The sequence below is a fragment of the Rhodamnia argentea genome, chromosome 9 (assembly GCF_020921035.1).
Source record: "Rhodamnia argentea isolate NSW1041297 chromosome 9, ASM2092103v1, whole genome shotgun sequence".
In the NCBI taxonomy this organism is placed as follows: Eukaryota; Viridiplantae; Streptophyta; class Magnoliopsida; order Myrtales; family Myrtaceae; genus Rhodamnia; species Rhodamnia argentea.
Window position 1 is genome coordinate 22,236,690 of NC_063158.1, and position 21,083 is coordinate 22,257,772.

General features: G+C 41.3%; 4 protein-coding genes and 1 pseudogene across 4 annotated transcripts; 3 read left to right on the forward strand and 2 right to left on the reverse strand.

The window, feature by feature from the left end:
- The first annotated feature begins 1,297 nt into the window (after positions 1 to 1,297).
- LOC115733031 (disease resistance protein L6-like) lies at positions 1,298 to 5,630 on the forward strand. Its single transcript, XM_048284811.1, has 4 exons — positions 1,298 to 1,951; positions 2,290 to 3,397; positions 3,549 to 3,845; positions 3,933 to 5,630. Exons 1-4 carry the CDS (start codon positions 1,458 to 1,460, stop codon positions 5,628 to 5,630), a joined length of 3,597 nt encoding a protein of 1,198 aa, XP_048140768.1. The 5' UTR covers positions 1,298 to 1,457.
- Positions 5,631 to 7,832: 2,202 nt separating this feature from the next.
- LOC115730663 lies at positions 7,833 to 11,034 on the reverse strand (annotated as a pseudogene).
- A 1,987-nt stretch (positions 11,035 to 13,021) lies between these two features.
- Positions 13,022 to 15,137, forward strand: LOC115739832 (spermidine sinapoyl-CoA acyltransferase). Its single transcript, XM_030673111.2, has 3 exons — positions 13,022 to 13,901; positions 14,048 to 14,319; positions 14,732 to 15,137. The coding sequence occupies exons 1-3, from the start codon at positions 13,087 to 13,089 to the stop codon at positions 14,995 to 14,997; spliced, it is 1,353 nt and encodes a 450-aa protein (XP_030528971.2). The 5' UTR covers positions 13,022 to 13,086; the 3' UTR covers positions 14,998 to 15,137.
- A 666-nt stretch (positions 15,138 to 15,803) lies between these two features.
- Positions 15,804 to 18,019, forward strand: LOC115739731 (magnesium-chelatase subunit ChlI, chloroplastic). Its single transcript, XM_030672956.2, has 3 exons — positions 15,804 to 16,060; positions 16,237 to 16,352; positions 16,765 to 18,019. The coding sequence occupies exons 1-3, from the start codon at positions 15,970 to 15,972 to the stop codon at positions 17,815 to 17,817; spliced, it is 1,260 nt and encodes a 419-aa protein (XP_030528816.1). The 5' UTR covers positions 15,804 to 15,969; the 3' UTR covers positions 17,818 to 18,019.
- Positions 18,020 to 18,725: 706 nt separating this feature from the next.
- Positions 18,726 to 20,908, reverse strand: LOC115739732 (nudix hydrolase 15, mitochondrial-like). Its single transcript, XM_048285566.1, has 5 exons — positions 20,416 to 20,908; positions 19,724 to 19,866; positions 19,241 to 19,360; positions 18,911 to 19,141; positions 18,726 to 18,877 (listed from the first exon to the last, which is right to left on the reverse strand). The coding sequence occupies exons 1-4, from the start codon at positions 20,726 to 20,728 to the stop codon at positions 18,947 to 18,949; spliced, it is 771 nt and encodes a 256-aa protein (XP_048141523.1). The 5' UTR covers positions 20,729 to 20,908; the 3' UTR covers positions 18,726 to 18,877; positions 18,911 to 18,946.
- Between the last annotated feature and the right edge of the window lie 175 nt (positions 20,909 to 21,083).

Here is a 21,083-nt window from a genome sequence, read left to right on the forward strand (position 1 = left end):
TTACCTTACTTTAGATACTGATTTACTACGCAATTATCTTTCCTACGTGTAGTGAACACATATTAACTAAACCTGTAAATCACGGCGTGTTTCGGCTGCACATATATTTTTAGTACGCTGGAGTCCTACAGAGTGTTCAGATAACTCTGAATATGCTTGGTAAGAGAGATTTTCAATGTATCTCGCCAATTTCATGACTTGGCATGTAAAATTTCTCAAGCTAGATTAGCATCAGACTTTGCAGCACTTTTCAAATGAAAGTTTTTTAATTTTTCATTACGATATTCTGAAACTGCTAACATTTTCGCCACCATCTATTGCTACAGGTTGCAAAATCACAAACTGTTAAAAGAAAATGAACGTGGGTGCAGCGGCGAGGACGATGGCTTCGACATCATTCACGACAATGACAACAGCATCTACAAATGGTGGCTTCAAAAAAACAAAAAAAATTGATCGGGGTCTACATCTTTCTTGTGATTTCAAATGGTTTATAATTAGTCTATTCTAAGTCCGGAAATCATTTGTTTTGACAACTTGCATTTTAATATATGTTGCATTAGCCATGTCACACGTAGAAGCTTTCTTGGAAGAACAGGTTCTGGGAAGATTCCCAGAATCATCATCTCCTAAACTCAAAGGAAACAAAACAAGAGTTGACCCACGCAAATCCATCGTCTTCCCACATCCCCAGTATAAGGACTCACCAAACGAAAACAGCCCAAAAACAGATACTTGAGTATAATTTGTCAACCAACTTTTGATTTTGCCCTCAATTTTCGTCGGTCACCTGACATCTTAACTCCATGGTACCACTTTCGCACCGTTTAAATTTTGAAGCTCTGATACCACTTGTTCGGATTTGGTATCGATATCAACGCCGGATTGTGCAGGGGCGTGCGATTTTGATACCACTGATGGTTTATGATTTGGTGTGCAAGTGCATGTGTTTCTTTGGGACATATTTCAACGAATTAGCCATGTAAATGTCTTTGCATTTGTCAAGCATTTCAACTCAAACTTTGAGAAAAGTAGTAATTATATTAGCCTCCATTTTTGACCTTCCTCAGCCACAGTTTTCTGAACTACAAGTCTTCCTCTTCAACTTGGACACTTGCTGCTGCACATGATTTTGAATATCCTTCCTTCGATCTGAATTTCCACGTCATAGGGAGCGAGCCATTTCCTTATCATCTAGAAAATGTTATGGTTTGATTGGTTTTCTTTTCCTGTTCACTGCACCATTATTTCCTCATGACGTGGCCTCTTTCTCATCGACCAATATCATTCCAGCTTATGGTCTTCGTCCTAAAAAACTAAGACTTTCTGTTTCAGCCTACTCTCTCAACCACCGCCTGTTGACGCAGCCCCTTCCTCTGATAAGAACATCGGGTCCGAGACAAGGGGAGGGAGAAAGAGAGAGAGACAGATCTGCTGAAGCTCAGCAAATTATTCCTATGGCGAGCTCAGATGCAGCAACGTCGTCGGGAAGTGACTATCAAGTTTTCTTGAGTTTTAGAGGGCCTGATACTCGCGTTGGATTCACTGACGTACTCTTCTATAGCTTGACCGATGCTGGAATCTGTGTCTTTCGAGACGACGAAGAGCTCCGTGTTGGTGAAAGGATCGATGGATCCCTTTTGCGAGCAATCGACAACTCTAGGATCTATATACCCATCTTCTCTCGAAACTATGCTTCGAGTCAGTGGTGCCTCCGCGAGCTCGCGCAGATCGTGGCAAATACATTCAAATCGGAAGGTAATAAAGTGATCCTACCTATTTTCTTCGACGTGAAACCCGACGATGTTAAACTGAAAACCCCACTGTATCGCGATACCATACTCAATTTGGAGAACGAGAAGAAGTTGAGCAACGAGCTAGTCAAAGCTTGGAGAGAGGCTCTCATGAAGATTGATGCCATCAAGGGATGGGAAGTGAAGAAGTACAAAGGGTAAGCTAACTTCTCTCAAGATGCTTGTTTTTCCAATTTTCCTTTACACTTGGTTCATAGATGTGAAAATTTCAGTATGATTGAGGTGGGGGTTTTGCCGTAGTAATACTAAATGTTGAAGCTTTGCTACGTCCTAAAAAAATATGTGAAATTGCTTAAAATGGAGTGATGTTAATGTCCAATAAGGACTTTTAGAAGATCACTTCTAGATTGTTAAGGTTTGCATCACTTTATCAAATCATTGTTTAGTATATATGGTGCTTGAATAACATCCCTTCTAGCCAGGTACTCGTGATTTCACATTTTCCCCCCACTAAAACGATTTTCTATTGTGGCAGTCACGGGGAACTCATCAGAATGGTAGTTGAGGAGGTTGTCGAAAAGTTGAAAACAAAACATAGATCGGTGACTGAACATTTAGTTGGAATCGATGATCAAGTAGCAGCTATAAGCAAATTATTAGACGTCAATTCCGATGGTGTGCGACTCATTAAGATTCACGGCATGGGAGGTATCGGTAAAACAACTCTCGCCAAGGTCGTGTTCAATCAATTCTCTTCTCATTTTGGAAAGTGTTGTTGTTTCCTCGAAGATGTTCGAGCGAAGTCATCAAAAACTGATGGCGTAGTTGATTTGCAAAAAAGATTATTATCCGAAATCGGCCATCCTGCGGGAACAAGGAGCATTAATGAAATTGATTATGGAATGAAGAGGGCTGGAGAAGTACTTGGCAAGAAGAAAGTTCTCATCGTACTTGATGATGTTGATAGCAACGAACAAGTGGAGAAATTAGTTGGAAAGAGTAGTTTCTATTCGGGATCCAGAATATTGGTTACAACTAGAAATAAGGATGTATTGCAAATCAATACACCAAAGTATCAGATTTTAGATTATGAAATGGAGGTGATGAGTGCTGATCATGCACTTGAGCTTTTCAGCAAGCATGCGCTTAATAGAGACTCGCCTTTAGATGATTACAACAATCTTTCTTCGGAAATCGTATATGCTCTTGGGAGACTTCCATTGGCTATTGAGGTAATTGGCTCGTTCCTCTACCAAAAATCACAAGAAAAATGGAAAGAGACGTTGAAAAAGTTAAGAAAAGCACCTGACAAGAATGTTTTTGGAAAGTTGAAGATTAGCTATGATGCCTTAAGTTTTGAGCAACAACAAATTTTCCTCGATATCGCATGTTTTTTCATCGGTGAAGATAAGACGAATGCAAGCTACATGTGGAAAGATTGTGAGTTTTTCCCGGATACTGGAGTTGATGTCCTTGTTAGCATGTCTTTGATAAAGATTGTGGAGAACAATAAGTTCTGGATGCACGATCAACTTAGAGATCTTGGAAGACAGATCGTTCATCAAGAAAATCCAATAAATCCTAAGGAGCGGAGTAGGATATGGATATGGGAGGAGGGCCTTGAAGCACTAAGATCGGGGGAGGTAAAGCACTTATAGAGAATTAATTAGATTTCGGCAATAAATTCCACTACATTGACTTACGATGCTCTATTTTTTTTTTTCATTTTCCATTTTTGTTATTCTTTTGCTCTATGAGATAGAATACCGATATTAGTAATTTCCCATTTCTCATTTGCGGATGAACAATAACGTTCAAGCACTATCGCTTGAGACATCCGGCCGATATCCCCATAATGTCGTTGTTCGAAGTGAAGAGATTGGAAGGTTTGAACATCTAAGATTTCTCAAATTATCTGGTTTAACCCTTGTTGGTGATGCAACAAATCATCTTACCAAATTAAGATGGATTTCTTTGAGTTATCCTCCGCAAATCCATAAATGGATCACCATGTCCCTAAATAATGTAGTTGTTCTTGAACTTTATGCGGTTGACTTCTTAGATGATTCGAGATTACGAAGCTTAATTAAGGTGCGTAATACCTTTATTTCCACTTGAGTTTCATAGAAAGTAATACTTTGATTGTTTATCTATTGAGTATTGCATTCATTTTGACAGATGGCCTCAAAATTGGAAGTTCTTTCTCTTAAAAGATGTAAAAACATAACTAGAACACCAGATTTCTCTGGATGCCCGAATTTAGAGAGGCTTACTTTTGAAGATTGTTCCAAATTGAGGAAAATTGACGGCTCTATTGGGATGTTGAAGTGTCTGATAGACTTGAACATTAATCACTGCAATTCTCTTAAACATTTGCCTGAAGAAATCGGAGACTTAGTGAATTTGCAGTATTTCTTCGTAGCTTGGAATGAAATAAAGGAACTCCCAAGTTCCATATGGAAGATGAAATCATTACGTGAGTTGCACTTTCAAGGCTATATTGATGAGGAATTAGATCTAGCAAATTCGTGGGAGTTGCCTAGTGCTGTCGGAAGTCTCCAGAATCTGGAAGTGCTTCAAGTCAATATTCGCTCTTTAAAAGGTGAACTTGCTTCGGGGATCGGAAGTTTGCCCTTTCTAAGAATCCTCAATCTATCAAAGACTAGTATTACCGGAATTCCAAAGAGCATCAACATGCTTCCTCGACTGCAAAGAATTGAGTTGGTGGACTGTAATATGATTCAAGAGTTGCCGACACTCCCAACAAGTTTGACTAATTTGGAAGTGTCGTCCGCATCGTTGTTAGTGATCCCGGATCTCTCGAACTTGACTAATTTGGTTGAATTGGATCTAAGTGATGGTGGAGGTTATGTGGATCATATATTTCCACCAGAAAAAGGAGTAGGAGATAAACTTCCTCCTACCGGTGAGTTAGGGTGGATTGGGAAGTTATGCAAGCTGACCAAATTGAGCATCAGACTTCACAAAGTCCCTATTCCTACGGAGATGGCTTCCCTTCCTCTGCTAAACGAACTTGCTTTGTTCGATTTGGAACGGCAAACCTTTCCGCAACTCCCCTTATCTGTGCAAAAGCTAAGCCTTGATAATGTCAATATAGTTGGCTCACTCTCTCCGAACCTGAGAAATTTGTCATGTTTACACATCTGGAGGTCTCCAATGCAAGAAATTCAACTTGATGGGCTTCAACTTCCACAGCTAAAGGAGTTGAACGTGCTATATTGTGGATACCTCGAGAGATTGAGGCTATCAAGAATGAGGAAGCTGGAGAAAGTCAAGGTGGTTTTTTGTCAAAAGCTAGTTGAGATCCAATTTTCTACGGTGTTCGAATCACTGGAGGCACTGTCTATTGAATTTTGCGAGTCCCTCGAAAGGATAGTTTATGAGTCCGCTGATGAGTTGATTAGCTGTGAGGGGAGACTAATCTTCCCATCTCGAGTCTTAAGTAAGTTGCGGAATCTCGCACTGGTGGGATGCCATAAGATACTCGACATTCAAGTCGTAGGTGCGTCGGAATCGTGGGAATACTTGCGACTTTTGGCTTGTGATCATGTGCAAAGCCTCGGTGGTTTAGCAAACTTAAAGAACCTCAAGTTCTTAAATATCGAGGGGTGCGAGAGGCTACGGGTTGTCGAGGGCGTCGACGAGTTGGAATTTCTGGTCCGATTGGGACTTTATAAATGCGGATCGTTGGAAAGGTTGATTGAAGTGTCAACCACCAAATTGCCAAATGATTGCGCACTAAGTATCGAAACATGCAGGAGATTACGTGGAATTAAGAAAAGATTCGATGGCTCCGTCCAGTCCTTAAAGCATTATAAGGTGAATCTCATTCATTCTCTCTTCTTCTCTTTTTGATTTTTAAGGTGGACTTGTAATAATGCTGAGAAATAAAATATGAAAAAAGAAAACCGTCAAGCCATCATCCATTAATATTTGATCTCACTTATTTTCAGCTCGTGTTTTCTCATTTTCTTCTCTTTCTTTTTATTGCATATGAGAAAGTTCTACATGTGCACCAAATTAATTTTTAATGTGTTTTCTCTCTGAAAAAAGGTGGATGATGTATTTCTGCACCCTCCCCTGTTTTTTTTACCTTTCGGACGTTTATTTTTGTGGTCGTCGATGCGTAGTTTGAGTCTCGGTTTTAACTTTTACTATAGTCTAAAGTTGATTCTGCACGTAAAAACTTCTTAATCCGGCTAAAATTACGGACAAAACAAGTTTTCATCAAAATCGGGTAGATGACTTCAGTATGCAAAATGTGTGCAGTTGTTGATATGGGAAATCGAACTCGTGCGATGCACGTAATCCATGTACACAATTTCGTTCCTTTATTATTACGCGAGTCTCATTTGATTTACGACATTTTTTATTTGATATTTCTTCATCTCATATAAGAATCTTTCCTCGTATTCCTATCTCAACAAATGCTGTTAAAAACTACACAAGTGACTTTCACCTGTATCTTTCGTGGAATTTAGAACAGCTTCTGTCTATTTTCTTGTTCATAGTATACATTGATCGATATGTATAGCTAATTGATTTGATTGCATAAGCTTAATCATTTCATTCTCTTTTTTTTTTTTTTAAACTTTGACGATTGGTTGTGATTTTATTTTTCAGGAGTCACGCTCTGAATGCTTGTTTGGATGCTTTTGAAGCTTTGAAGTCAAGTTGTGTATTGAGATGGTACACTAGCATATTTCTCAAGAATGACTTCGGATACCGGGGACATCAAGTCGGGAGGCAGGTGAGACCTCATTTTTAATCTAGATAGACGAAGTGCCCTTGAGGCAGATTTAAGAGAGCTCCTGTTATTCAAAAACAACATTTCTGACCCTTGAATCCATAAAAGATTCTTCACTCGAATTAGTGACATCTTTCCTGTTGGTTTTGACAACTCGTTCAGATAGCCCGTCTTGCTTGGAGAACTGCAAAAGTTTAGTACAAGCAAATTGAGCATATGCAGAACAATGTTGTGTCAAAGGCCTAATCCAATATCTGAAATCTACTTGTTAGAGCTGTCAACTCCTTCACATGACATGAGCAGCGTCCTACATAGTACAAATACGACATGACATTGATACATCTTTTCTATAATCGGGAGTTATTTCGTTCTTAAGAGTGCCTGTTATCTCAAAGAATATCGATCTCCCATTTCATTTGACTCAAAAGGTTCAACTCAAACATGAATATATCTTGCTAGAGCAGATTGTGAACCCTACGTCCAGGCTTGTAGCCTTCTAGTAGTTAAATCAGTCGTATGTTGCCAGAGACAAAGATGTCAATATCCTCTTTAAAGCATACTATGGTGAATTTAACACGAGCTTTCCTGGAAAATTAGAATGGGAGAAATCAGACTTGAGACACAATACAGCTAGTAAAAGTTCTATAATTTCAGCTGAAAAGGCACCAACAGCAAGAAAACGATGGAGAAAATCAAAAGATTTTTCACAGGTATAAACATTTGTGTTGATCAGACAAGTAACATACAGCAATTTGGAGAGTGGCCATTGTCTAAACGCAGATTATGACGTAAAATCCAACAACTGTTAAGTGAAGTACATGGGAAAACGGAAGTAGTAGAATTTGAACAAAATTCCATTCAGCTCTAAAATCACAACTTGATTGGGTACATATGCCTCACCCCTGTTGAGAAGTGGTTCTCGCACTGATAATCTTTGGCATTTTCTTCCAATATGTTGAAGATTGCATAAACCTTGTGATCTTCTAAAGCATGGAATGTCCGATCAAAGAAACTAGAATAAAAAAGAGAATCTTCAGCAAGTTGATGTACAGAAGCAAGTCTTTTTCTGCTAATTTGAGTAAGCTTTCTCCCAGTTGAAGGTGGTCGAGGAGACTGACTCTTAATATTCTCTGATCTCAAGGCTCTCTACAGGTAAAGATCGAGGACAATATATATGCTGCAGGCTCTCTGCTTGGGACATTTACATAGTAGTAAGAGTGAGCTAGGAAGTGCAAAAATGTTATGCTGTTGATCCACCAACTTTATTACTGAACTCTGAAAAATTCCATCAAATGCGTCAACATGATAGCCTAAAGGTAAGAGAGAGTGTGTGGAAAAGGTCTATTGCTTTCATTTGCCTCACCTTCTGTTCCTGGAACATGTGGCACAGTTGGACATTCTGAGCGTACATTGCCACAAGAATATGTGGCTTCCCCTACCAATTCTTCCCTGTTACATCTGCTCTTCACCCAAAGTGGAATTAGAACTTTTGACAATTGACAAATCTTTTCTTGGAATCTCTGGATTGTTACTTACCCAGGCTGCACATGTACTTCTGTTGGTACTGTTTCACTTGATGAGTAACCTTGTTGATCAGATTCTTGAGTGCACATGCTGTTTGACATTTCCAAAGATGATTGTTCTAGGATTTAACTTCGACAGGCTGCAGACTTTGGCACCCAATCATCCATTCTTGGGTTGGACTTAGAAGTTGAAGTTACAGAAATTCCAACCTGAATCTTTGGTGTACACACACAGGATGCAGATTGAACATTATCAATGAAGTTTTGAAGACAACTTGCTTTGACTGGACTACGTGGTTTGGACGCTCGTGAAGTTTTGAAGACAACTCGCGCGATAATTGTCAGCATGCGGGGGACGGAAATAGTATATACAGAAGAATGGTTTCAGATACCAAGACATCAAGTTAGGATCCAGGTTAGACCTCGTCATTTTCATGCTAGAAAGATGAATTGCCCTTGTGGCAGATTTAAGAGACTTACTGTTCTTCTATTCAAAATTTCTGATCCTTGAATCCATATAAGATTCGCCACTTGAATTAGTTACTTTAGGATTGTCACATATCTTTTCTCTTGGTTTTGACAACTCATTCAAATTGCCCATATCGCATGGAGAACTGCGAAAGTTTAGTACAAGAAGATTAGCATATGCAATATAATGTTGCGTTAAAAAGGTCTTATCCAACTTATGAAATCTACTTGTTAGAGCTGGCAATATCTCTAACACAGGATGCTACATAACAGGAACAGCATCATACATACAACAGATACGACATGACGTTGATACATCTTTTCTGTAATCAGGAGTTAGTTCAGTCTTAAAAATGATTACCATCTCAAAGAATATCACTCGCCCATTTCATTTGACTCAAAATGTTCAACTCAAACATGAAAATATCTGGCTAGAGCAGATTGTGAATCCTACTCCCGGCTTGTAGCCTTCTAGTAGTTAATTCAGTCATATGTTACCAGAGACGAAGAAGTCAAAATCCACTTTAAAGCACACCATGGTGCGCTCAACATGAGCTTTCCTGGAAATTATAAACATTTGTGTTGATAAAACTAGTAACATACAGCAATTAGGAGAGTGTCCAATGTCTCAACACAAACTATGATATACAATGGAACAGGAAGTTTCTCATTTTATTTAGCCGAAAGTCCATTAGATAGCAGAAGAGTGGGCTTGTCTAGGACTGACTCTTAATTTCCTCTGATCTCTTGAATAACTTTGAGTGGGCTTGTCTAGGCTCTCTACAGGAAGAGAAAGAGGACAATATGTAAGCTGCAGGCTCTCTGCTTGGGCATTCACATAGTTGTAAAAGTGAGCTAAGAATTGCAAAAATGTTATGCTATTGATCCACCTACTTTTTTACTGAACTCTGAAAATTGCCATTAAATGCAGCCTCATGATAGCCAAAGCTCAGTGAATTGTGCATCAAACTGACATTCACAGTCGAACCTTCTGAGCGTACTTTGCCACGAGAATATGTGGCTTGCCCTACCATATCTTCCCTGTTACTCTGCCCTTCACGCGAAGTGAAATTCAAACTTTGGCCGATAAACAAATTCTTTCTTGGAATCTCTGGAATGTTACTTAAAGCTGTATCAACCCTGGGTTGCACATGTTCTTCTCTTGGTACTTTTTGATCTGATGAATAACCTTGTTAATCAGATTCTGGAGTACACATGCTGGACCTTTCCAAAGAAGATCGTTCTAGGACTAAATTTCTACGGACCGCAGACTTTGGCACCCGCATTCTTGGGTTGGGGATAGAAATTGAAGTTACAGAAGTTTCTACCAGAATCTCTGGTGCACCCACACAGCTTGTAGATTGAACATTGTCAATGATAGCATTATCATCAGAGTCAGAAATTGGCTCCGGACAGCTAGCTTTTGAGTCCTGGTGCTCATTCATCTCTGAAGATCTCCCTTTGCTTCCTGTAACCTTCTTCCCACCTTGTTCTCCCTCAGTCATGGTTGATTCAAAATTGAAACCATCCAACCTGGACAGCAGAAATGACTGCTAAGACCTTAAATTGCAATGACTTGTTTCACATGTTTCCCTTTAGTTGAAAAAATAATTTCACCTTTCAAAGAATAATCCGAGATGGATACATTGTAAAGCTGTCTTTACTCATTGAAGTCAAAGGAGAAAGAAAAGTTCTCTTGAAATTTTCTTCAACAGGTGACTCTGCTTCATTACTGTCCTTGTTATTTGAAGATTTCTTAGATGGGCAGGAGAAACCAAGTTCTGGCATGTCCACTTTGAAGGATGATAACTTATCAAAACCAGCATCCAGGTTAAAATCGACATCACCGAGATGTATCCCCTCTCATAACAATTGAGCTTGTAAACAAGCATTCATGCATCTTCATTGTCATCCATCTTTTGCATGATATTTGGTAATTGTACACGGGGGAATATACGTGATCAACTTAAGTTTGAAGATTAGAATATCCAAGTTAGATTCCATATCCAACCAGTTTATTATCTTGCCAAATATACTTAAAGTTTCGCTTAACCGTTTTCCAAAGTTGAATTTCTTCATCTTGCCTTTGCCAACTGTGGAAAAGCTAAAACCCATTGTGTCATCGTCTGCCTAAGACAATGACTTCCAGGTGGTAAGGAACTCCTGTCCAAATTCAGCATCTGTTGCTAGGAATTAACATTGAGGTATGAGCTATATATCAGACTGTCATATGACATGGCCAGAAATATGAGGAAACCATCTTCCTATTAATGACAGAGATGGAAAACCTATTTTAACCGTAACAAAGCTTTAATTTCATTTTCAAGTTCCGTACAAAGTATGCTGCGCTAAATATTGGCCATGATATCCAAAAGAAGTAATGAGCAGGTTCTAAGCAAATTAATTAGGTTCTGAAATCAAGTTGACTCTATTCTTAGATTTGTCAAGCTTACAGAGTACCCAGTAATGATTTATTTTCTTTCCAATTCACTGCTGCAGTTTCCTTCTGTGATTGTGCCATCTGCAAGGGAAAGAGAGGGGATAGCATAACAAAAGGGAGATCCAAATGGTCCCAGACCTTACAAAAGCTAATGCCCTCTCTTCATAAAAGCAACATCTCTGTGATAACTTTGCACCTATAACATTTATGCACTTATTTTTTGCAGAAGCATAGTTAGAACCCACAAGTTGACATATAAACAGTTCATACAGGAACAGCACATATTTATATAAAGTGATCAGAGGGAGAGTTGCAAGCCTCAAAATTAAACTTGCGCGACCAAGAACACACATATGTACATTCTGCTGTCATATATTTCTGAAGAAGATTCACTCTTCAACCTTCCGCAAATGCAAAGGTAAAGGATCTCCAATCTGAACGCAGCGATGAAATGGACAGCTAGTTGCCAAAATTACAGTAACGGTCATCTCGAGATACCTCTGCGTTGATTCGCACAGGACATGAGTCTCCCGTGCTTCTGTCTGAAGAAGCTCAATTAGACTGCAAGGGGAGTCACTATAGCTATTGCAAAAGATGAACAAATGAAATATTAAACAGTTCATGCAGGGGCAAAGCAGAGACCAGTCCAGTATTAATCTATGCCAAGCAAAGAGCCAAAGATGCTAATTGAACATGAGAAACGATAGCATTGAGTTTTATCTCCTCTAAAGAGATACCGTACAATAGCGTTACCTTTGCGTGAAATCTGTGCCCGGAGCAGCGAAAAATTTCCTACTCATACCTCAGAAATCAAGACAGGGAGCAGGTAAGTGCTGCAAGTCGAAAGTGATCTTCTCTAGACAAACTTCTAAATTCCAGTGAAACTGCAGTGAGCCATTAAGACTCCCAGAAATGGGCTTACAGCAATACTCAACATGAATTTTTCTACGAGCTTGAACGCCGGCCTGCTCACAGCGATACATCGTAGATAAAGCCAATCAACATGCATCACAAAGAGGTAAACTCAATTTGTGATTGGGAGAGAATAAAATATGATAAAAGATAAGAAAAATGAAAGAAACCAAAAGAAAAAAATGAGCTTGGTAAGTAACCCGTGTGAGGATTGAAATCCAAAACTAATTAATAAATTAGACGGAGAGAAGTTGAAAAAAAAAAACAATCTATTTAGGCTCCATTTGTTTCGCGAAAAATAATTTACTTAGAAAACATTTTCTTAGAAGAAAAAATCGTTTATATCGCCTGAAATAAGTAATCAATGAAAAATATTTTTATTATGTCTAATCAAGATAAATAAAAATTGGTAACTCAATAGACAAATGAGCAATAGAAGGAACAAATAAACATCAGTAAGTAATTCAGATAAGAGCCATTAATAAAACTAGTTGACAGTTTAATCCGAGAAAAGTTGGTAAGGCACTCTAATTCAAATTGGTAATTTCATATGAAATTTAGTAAATTCAAAGTGTCGGTTAGTTATTCAAATAAAAGTTAGTAAACTAGTAAAAAAAAATAGCTAATTGCAAAAATTATAGGAGAATTGGTAAATTTTTTAAAGTCATGTTAAGTTAACAACAAACTACTTAAAAATAATAGAAAAGATTTCATGACAAGATTTACGTTTTTGATCGTAGATCCACATATCATTCTTGCGTGTTTTGCATAAAATCACTTATTAATTGGAAAATCGTGGGATCAGAAATAATGACGGTATTGTCAAACTGTCAAGGTAGCAGCTCCCTAAAATTAATCGTCAATCTTTTTTTTTTTCACCAACAATTTTTGAATCCTCACAAACGCTTATTCAAATCTATCCGTATGTAAAAACAAAATGAATGTTTTATAACAGGGAAGTATAGAATTGTGGCTGCATTTCTCCCAAAAAAAAAAAAACTTCAATTCAACTTTCAGGATATGGCATGAAAAGCTCCACGTCTCGCATCCACCAAACTCTAAATGCCATTGACAATCCCAACCACACCCTTTCTCTTTTGAAAAAAAAAGTTAGATGGCATCCACAAAAATGTGGACCGTCGTATATAAGTCCCTAACAAAGTCATACTCTCCCAATAATTTTTCCGAATTTCATGTACCAGAAGAACAACCAATCGAGCAATGAGAGTCCAAATCCTCGAAACCAAACTCATCCAACCCTCTACACCGCCTCTCGCTCAAGACCAGGTCCTCCCTCTCTCGCACCTCGACGCCGATCCCAATCTCGACGTCACATTCCGTTACCTCCGCGCGTATGTGAATGTCGACCGAACGAAGCATGTCCAAGATCCGTACCATGTCGTTGCTGGAGCGCTCTCCGGAGCGCTTCCTTACTACTACCCTTTATGCGGCACCCTTCGCCGTGACAATGGCAATGATCATCGCCGCCTCGAGCTACATTGTGCCGCCGGCCAAGGCATGCCGCTTGTCCATGCCACCGCTAATTGCACTCTCCATGCGGTTAAAAACCTCGATGATGCGGACTCGGGTTTCTTGGAGAAGCTAATACCCGATCCGGGTCCAGAGGAGAGTTTGGTCAACCCGTGCATGCTCCAAGTCACGGTGTTCGAATGCGGGGGGTTTAGCTTGGGCGCCGCCATACACCACGCCATGTGCGATGGGCTCGGGGCGACCCTGTTTTTTGGGGCGGCAGCGGAGCTAGCTCGCGGGGCAGACAGAGTTTCCATCGAGCCGGTGTGGGACCGGGATGTCTTGTTGGGGCCGAGGAACCCGGCTCGGGTCGAGGCGCCGGTTGGGGATTACTTGTGCGAGAAGGGTCGGAACCCGTACGATGATGAAGAGAACTGTGCGTTCGTGAGGGAGTTTTTCCACGTGAGAGAGGAGTGGTTGGACAGGCTCAAGGCATTTCTGCTGGAGAAGTGTGGCCAGAGGTTCACCACATTCGAAGCTTTGGGTGCATTCATTTGGCGAGCAAAGTGAGTCGTTTTCATACACCAACCATTCGAGATTACCTTAGGCTTATCCTTCTGATTACACGGTCAAAATAGAATTTTTTCACATATGTACATCTGTCCCGGTCACAAACTCTTGACTTTCAGTTGATGCGCAATTCCTAAAACAGGGTCAAGGTATCAGACATTCCGGGCGACGAAACGGTGAAATTCTCATACTCGACGAACATCCGCAAGCTGCTGAAACCGCCATTGCCGGTCGGCTACTGGGGCAACGGGTGTGTCCCAATATATGCCCAACTAACGGCGAAAGACTTGCTGCAAAAGCCGATTTGGGAAATCGCGGAGCTGATCAGGAAGAGCAAGCGCAACGCAAACGATGAGTACGTCCGCTCGTACATCGACTTCCAAGAAATGCATAGAAGGGAAGGCGCCTCGGCAGGTAAGAAGGAGAACCCTCCGTCAATTTCAAGATTTACATTGCATAGCATGTGGAATTTGATCACGACATAGGATCACATTATAATCGTGGAGAGACAAGCCAATCAATTTTCATTCTTTATGTAACGAAATAGCATCCAATTTCCCACAAATGGGCACACTTACAGTTTTACCTATCCTAAGGTCTTCCTTAGGAGTACGACATTGTTTTTCTCTCAAATTCAGGCGATATCTCGTGAATCCGGGGATTTGTACTTCTAATTGAAGTAGTCGAATGTCTGAAGAATCCCGAACATCCAATTTAACACACGACATTGTCAGTTTGACTAGTATGTTGCGGCAATTTTTCAAATGTTAGTAAGCCTTTCGGTAGGAGTTCATGGCTTGAACACCCTTTTCTATTCTTTGTTCAGGCAAGAACGTGAGCGGATTCACGGATTGGAGGCACTTGGGGCACTCGGCGGTGGATTTCGGGTGGGGAGGACCGGCGAACGTGTTGCCCCTCTCGAGGAAGCTCTTGGGAAGCAACGAGGCTTGCTTCTTCCTGCCTCGTTCAGAGGCCGGAGTCGGAGATCCGAGCGACGGCTTTAGGGTTCTGGCGAATCTGAAGGGCGAGTGCTTGTGTGGTTTTAGGGAGGAGATGGACAAGCTTGGGAAGATGGAGTTTGGGTTCGCTTGATGTTAGAGCAAAGACGCTTTGTTGGCTCCTTCATCGCACTTCATGTCGACAATTTATGCGGTTCCTATGCTATTTATGTGATGCGATGGATCGATCATATTTCGAATACAATGAAGGTATTACATGTTAAAACCAGCATTCGTGCATGCAATTCAAAAACGAAAAATCAACGGAAGAATTCTATAGTCATGAATGAAGAGGCTATGCCCATGGTACTAAAAATCTCGTTTGAATCATATCACAACTACAGCAAGCAGAAGCCTAAGGCCTCAAAGATTAAATGGGGCCCATCTCTTCTATTGATAAAATAAAACGCCATCGTTTCTTAACATATATTACGCAGACTAAGTTTATTCTACCAAATTAATCACGCATTTCAAGAATTCAAATGACCCATGCTGAATCATGCAAAAAAAAAAAAAAAACCAATCAAAATTCAATCGATGGAAGAACAATTTTTTCCTCAGTTTAGACAGATTATGCCTTGCCCATAAATTCGCTAAATAGGGAAATTAAGATAAGAAAGGAAGATTACAGGAAATCCTTGCCAGTTCAAATAACACGCATCGCTCGTAAAAGATGTTTAAGCATATTTTATGAATCGGTCACCTTGTCAAAACAATAGCCTTTTTTTTTTTTTTTGGGTCGGAAGCGCAATAGCTCGAGTTGTTAGGAAAGCGAGTCAATGATGTATATCAAGCATATTTATTGATCCCGTATCCAATGCGTTTGATGTAATATTGTTGGCTCTTCGTTGTAGCATCTTATGCCTGTTTGACATGTAAACCATAACGATGAAGATAGGCTGGGCCGAACATGAAACGAAGTCCAGGAGGGGCATCCTGAAATCTATTACCTTATCCTCAAAGTCACGAACCAATAGGAAAATTCCACAGAAAAAATAAAAAAAAAAATCCGCTGAAAATCTGTGTGAGTGTAGTAAGAGAAGCACTAGCTCAGTGACGCGAAGCCATGGCGTCTCTGCTCGGAACTTCTCCCACAGCAATCTTGGCCTCTCGACGCCTCTCTTCGTCCTCTCCCTCCTTCGCCCCTTCAATTTCAGGTGCACTTCCCTTTACATGTTTCTGAGACTTTTTCGAGCGTTTGGGGGGTTATTGGAACGACCCATTTCGTTTGTGCTCTTTTATTTGCTCAAGTTCGACTCTTTCGAGCTCGGGGTTTATGAGAATTTAATGGGTCTGTGGATTTTGTCCTTTGTTTTGAAATTCTTATTTGCAGTGCAGAATCATGGCAAGAAATGCTATGGAGGGATTGGGTTTCGGACCAAGAAAGGAAGGTCTCCGCGACATCTTGCCGTCACCAATGTTGCAACTGACATCAATTCTGTCGAGCAGGTGTTGATTGATTTCTTTGTTTTTCTTTTTAGCTCTATGTATTTGGTTTTCTTCAAGCACGTCACTGTGGAATCATATTTTTTGAGAAGTTTGAGCGAGAGACCAATGTAGATTGATACTTCAAATTTGCCCATTGCTGTTGTATCTTGACAATTCCTGAGTTTTTAGTGAAAGGAGAGAAAAAATGGGCTGCTTCCACTTTATTTGCCGATGAACAGGTTGCATGTTCTTTGGGATGAGAATTTCTTAGGCTGAGGCATTACACTAATCGAAGTTGATTGGGAAAAAGAAACTGCTTTGCAGTTGATGGTTGTTTGAGGGCAGTTTTGTTGACTGAAGTGAGAATTATTTGGGAGAGAATGATGGATTGCTTCTGTAGGATTTTGTGAGCTATATCATTTTCCTTTTTCAGGCTCAGAAGCTTGCCTCTAAGGAGAGTCAGAGGCCAGTCTATCCTTTCGCTGCTATAGTCGGGCAAGAAGAGATGAAGCTATGTCTCTTACTGAACGTGATTGATCCTAAGATCGGTGGGGTCATGATCATGGGAGATAGGGGCACCGGAAAATCGACAGCCGTCCGATCATTGGTTGATTTACTCCCTGAGATCCAGGTAGTTGCTGGCGACCCGTATAACTCGGACCCTACAGATCCAGAATCCATGGGGGTGGAAGTTCGGGAACGAGTGATACAAGGGAAACAACTCCCCGTCATGTCAACCAAAATTAACATGGTGGATTTGCCATTGGGAGCCACAGAAGATAGGGTTTGCGGTACGATCGACATTGAGAAAGCCCTCACTGAGGGTGTCAAGGCATTTGAGCCAGGCCTTCTTGCTAAAGCTAACAGAGGGATTCTTTACGTGGACGAAGTTAACCTTTTGGATGATCACTTGGTGGATGTTCTTTTAGATTCCGCCGCCTCGGGATGGAACACTGTGGAGAGAGAAGGAATTTCCATTTCGCACCCTGCTCGGTTCATTCTGATTGGCTCGGGAAATCCTGAAGAAGGGGAGTTGAGACCGCAGCTTCTTGATCGGTTCGGTATGCACGCACAGGTAGGGACTGTGAGGGATGCGGAACTGAGGGTGAAGATCGTGGAGGAGAGATCGAGATTCGATAAGAGCCCCAAGGAGTTCCGTGATTCTTACACAGCAGAGCAAGAGAAGTTGCAGCAGCAAATATCCTCGGCTAGGAGTAATCTCTCTTCTGTCCAGATCGATCGAGATCTCAAGGTGAAAATCTCCAAGGTCTGCTCCGAGCTGAATGTCGATGGATTAAGAGGAGATATCGTGACTAACAGAGCAGCTAAGGCCTTGAGTGCTCTGAAAGGAAGAGACAATGTAACCGCAGAAGATATCGCCACTGTGATTCCAAATTGCTTGAGGCATCGACTTCGCAAAGATCCCTTGGAATCAATTGACTCGGGACTACTGGTCATCGAGAAGTTTTATGAGGTTTTCAGCTGAGGCAGGTAGCGAAACAACTTTTTTTCCGTTTGCTGAAATTACTTTTTCTTCCCCCTTCCCACTGTAATTTTTGCATTGTAGTTGTTCTTTAACGAATGAAATGTTAAGTGGAGTGGCGTTTCTGTTCTATTGGTTACTATCGCTCCGAAAGCTTGTTTATCATGTGGAACATCCATGCTAGTGAAGTAGGCCTTGTTCTTGATCATGATACTGAGGAAACTGAAAGGGAAGAAGGAAAGATTGGTTATGGATAGTGATCCTGCTGCCAAACTTCTTTTTCCTCCATTTGCTTGTGATTCCAAATGTTCGATCTGCGATTCCACGTGGGATCATGAGACGGTCGCTATTCTTAAGCTGAAAGTTCCCATTGCAGTTGAGTGCCTATTGGTTGCAGTGTTCCTTTTCCTCTATTTGTATACATAGTAATGTACTGATAGAATTGCAAGAAAAGCTGAGAGCAGATTCTAGGATGTGGTAGAAATGTTGGAGGGCTAATTTCGGATAGGACAAAATTCAAATAAGTAAATTATATAGCACATATATACAAGTTGAGGAAAAGAATTCTGTTGTGTAGGCAATCACACCTCTGTCAGCTGTCTGGGAACTATCTTTCTTTTTCTTTTTTCAAGAGTTAAATATTGTTTGAGTAGGACTTTGTCATGGCAAGAAGAGATGAAGCTGTGTCTCTTACCGAACTTTCGGCCGCACAACCAAGACTCAGCCTGCCGAGGGACATTCACATTCGAGGCAAGAGCATCGAGTTCATGAATGTCCATTGACCTTCATTGTTTGAATAGCCAAGATCAGGTGTGTCACCAAATGTTTTGCAATTGAAGCTCTGAATGAACATGCACTAGAGATCTAGGCGACATTAGCATCAGTCTTTAGCACTCTAGTATGCGGAACTATGAGAATCGATACCCAAATATCCATCATGATTTCAAATTCGCTACAACATTCAGTCTTTCAAAGGAATGAGTTTCTCGATTATTAATCGATGCTAACCGGGTTGGTAGCTCAAATTCAGGTTTCTGTCTCTACATTAGATGAACAAAAATTGCTACTCTCACACTGTCAAGATTGGGACTGTATTGAGATTGTTACTGATTATGCAACAACACAGAACATCCTAGGAATGCCAAAATTTGGGACAGAGCTCTGCAAATGCTGGCGGCCGCTGGTACACGATGGATGCGGTCCTTATCAATATTCCAGCTGTTAGAGCAAATATTCCATACTTCTTATCCGCTGTTTGATAGTCGAAATGATGGAGCAGATACTTATCTCCCATCCACTCCCTCTCCTCCACCCTTCTGTTTTCGTCCTGAAACACATCGGCGAAATTCAGGCTGCTTATTAAGTTTCGTTTCTGAGTTAGAGGCCGAACGTTTTCCCAACGAAAAACCAGGAGCATTCGCCATACCTGAAGAAACATTTCTAATGGTGCATCAAAGACGGCTTCCACCTCGGCTGGATTTGGGGCTGGACGGTACGCATTCTTGTCGGAAAGAATGCCAACCACAGGAACTACCGTCATGCCTATCTGTTCAAATTGAAGACGGCAAAAGAAGCGTCAGAGAGCAATGTTTCATGATCTATTTTTGGTCGTAAGGTAGGCGAGATCAACTATATGTTGCTGATTATTTCGCGATTCCAGCACTAAATTCTCAAGAAACATGGAGACTGCAGTTTGCTGCGGCCTCTCATTGCAACTATCGGTACTCTCATCTCCAGCATAGCTTCCTCATCTCTGCGAGACGACATCGTTCCGAGAAAACGGCTAGCTAAGCTCCCGCATCACTGAAAAAACTCAATTGTGAAGATAGACCAAGAGGGCAAACAGTGGAGACTCATGTTGCTGCAATAGAACCAATGTATATGCACAAAGCCGGATTAATGTCCTCACCTTGGTCACAAACGGTTGAAGAACAGTGACGACTTCAACGAGAGACGGGTCCAACCCGATCTCCTCCTTGGCCTCCCTCAAGGCCGTCGCTACGTCGTCGGCGTCGCCGTCCTCCCGTTTCCCACCAGGCAATGAAACTTCTCCTGCAAAAATGGAAATACACCGCCCAGCTTATGTTCTCACTCGTGCGTTGAAACCAGAAGTGAGAACGAGGAAGGCCTTAGTTAATAATTTTTTTTTTCGGTCTGAAGCCTTAGTTAACAATTGACGAGGTAGCAAAGTAATAGATGTTAATTGGAATCTTGTCGATGATATTGTTAAAACTCAACGATAGTTCTTACAGTTTCATGTTTGCAACGAAAGCCGGGTTTAATTTATTTTCAATCATCGTCGAACAACTTTTCAGCTTTATTTTCAGCACTTTAGATCATGATCACTTAAAATTTAGTAACAGACGCCATTGTTTACCTAACTTTTTGTCTTCCCAACATTTTTTAATTATCCACTTTCTTAATCAAATTTTCAGCTGCTTCTACAAATTATGATCAATTGTCATAATCAAGACTTTAAGTACGGACGCCGTTGTTTACACAACGACAACGCGCTGCGAATTGGTAATAGGCCTTCCGGCCTGTGGGTAATTCGTAACTAAGTGCAAACCGTGAGGACCTGAAAGTGGAAGGAACGCCTACCAGGGTAAGCAGAAAGCGTGGAGGCGCGTTTGGTGAGGAGGACGCGCAGATCGCTGCCGTGGCCGCTGCCTTCCAAGAGGCAGACGAGGACCGCGGCTCTCGCCCGATTGGGCCTGCGGTGGAGAGACTCTGTCGTGGTCTCCAACCTCCGGCCGACGACCGTTTCGGAGCAGTCTGGCTTTTCGTGCTGCTGCTGCCGATCCGTTTGCCCAGGAGGAGGCGGCTTGTAGAGACGGAGCCGTCGCGCCAGGGTCGCGAGCCGGTGGGATTCCGGGAGCGTGAGCAGAGAGGTTGTTGATGGAGTAGTTGTCATGGTTCAGTTGGTGCATTGGTTGGAAAATGGGCAGCGTACTATATAGGTACGAGGGGGAGGAGGAGGAGGAGGAGGAGGTACCTTGGGTTACGGTCGTGCCACGTGTCATAACGGGTCAACAAGAAGAGCCTGGCCTGGACAGCCCGTTCCCGTTCTCGGGTCCATCCATTGATCACACCCAACTTCTACCACAAGACTGAGAATTACAAGACATTGAGTGACCAAGTCATGTTAGGAAATAAACTTGATAGCGAACCTCTGTAACAGAGTATCCATGGCTGGCATTCAGTAATCCTAGAGTACTCGAAATGAGCGGTAACCTTCCGCCTGCCTGGGCATTCTTGATCGTTTGGTG

What these genes read in the sequence shown, in the direction of transcription:
- LOC115733031 (XM_048284811.1), top strand. Translation starts at nt 1,458, where the DNA reads ATGGCGAGCTCAGATGCAGCAACGTCGTCGGGAAGTGACTATCAAGTT. An exon ending in GAAGTGAAGAAGTACAAAGG is followed by an intron (nt 1,952 to 2,289) that starts GTAAGCTAACTT and finishes CTATTGTGGCAG; the next exon opens with TCACGGGGAACTCATCAGAA. An exon ending in GATTACGAAGCTTAATTAAG is followed by an intron (nt 3,846 to 3,932) that starts GTGCGTAATACC and finishes TCATTTTGACAG; the next exon opens with ATGGCCTCAAAATTGGAAGT.
- LOC115739832 (XM_030673111.2), top strand. Translation starts at nt 13,087, where the DNA reads ATGAGAGTCCAAATCCTCGAAACCAAACTCATCCAACCCTCTACACCG. An exon ending in GCATTCATTTGGCGAGCAAA is followed by an intron (nt 13,902 to 14,047) that starts GTGAGTCGTTTT and finishes TTCCTAAAACAG; the next exon opens with GGTCAAGGTATCAGACATTC. An exon ending in AAGGGAAGGCGCCTCGGCAG is followed by an intron (nt 14,320 to 14,731) that starts GTAAGAAGGAGA and finishes TTCTTTGTTCAG; the next exon opens with GCAAGAACGTGAGCGGATTC.
- LOC115739731 (XM_030672956.2), top strand. Translation starts at nt 15,970, where the DNA reads ATGGCGTCTCTGCTCGGAACTTCTCCCACAGCAATCTTGGCCTCTCGA. An exon ending in CTTCGCCCCTTCAATTTCAG is followed by an intron (nt 16,061 to 16,236) that starts GTGCACTTCCCT and finishes TCTTATTTGCAG; the next exon opens with TGCAGAATCATGGCAAGAAA. An exon ending in ACATCAATTCTGTCGAGCAG is followed by an intron (nt 16,353 to 16,764) that starts GTGTTGATTGAT and finishes TTCCTTTTTCAG; the next exon opens with GCTCAGAAGCTTGCCTCTAA.
- LOC115739732 (XM_048285566.1), bottom strand. Translation starts at nt 20,728, where the DNA reads ATGACAACTACTCCATCAACAACCTCTCTGCTCACGCTCCCGGAATCC. An exon ending in TTCAACCGTTTGTGACCAAG is followed by an intron (nt 19,361 to 19,723) that starts GTGAGGACATTA and finishes CAATTTGAACAG; the next exon opens with ATAGGCATGACGGTAGTTCC. An exon ending in CATTAGAAATGTTTCTTCAG is followed by an intron (nt 19,142 to 19,240) that starts GTATGGCGAATG and finishes GATGTGTTTCAG; the next exon opens with GACGAAAACAGAAGGGTGGA.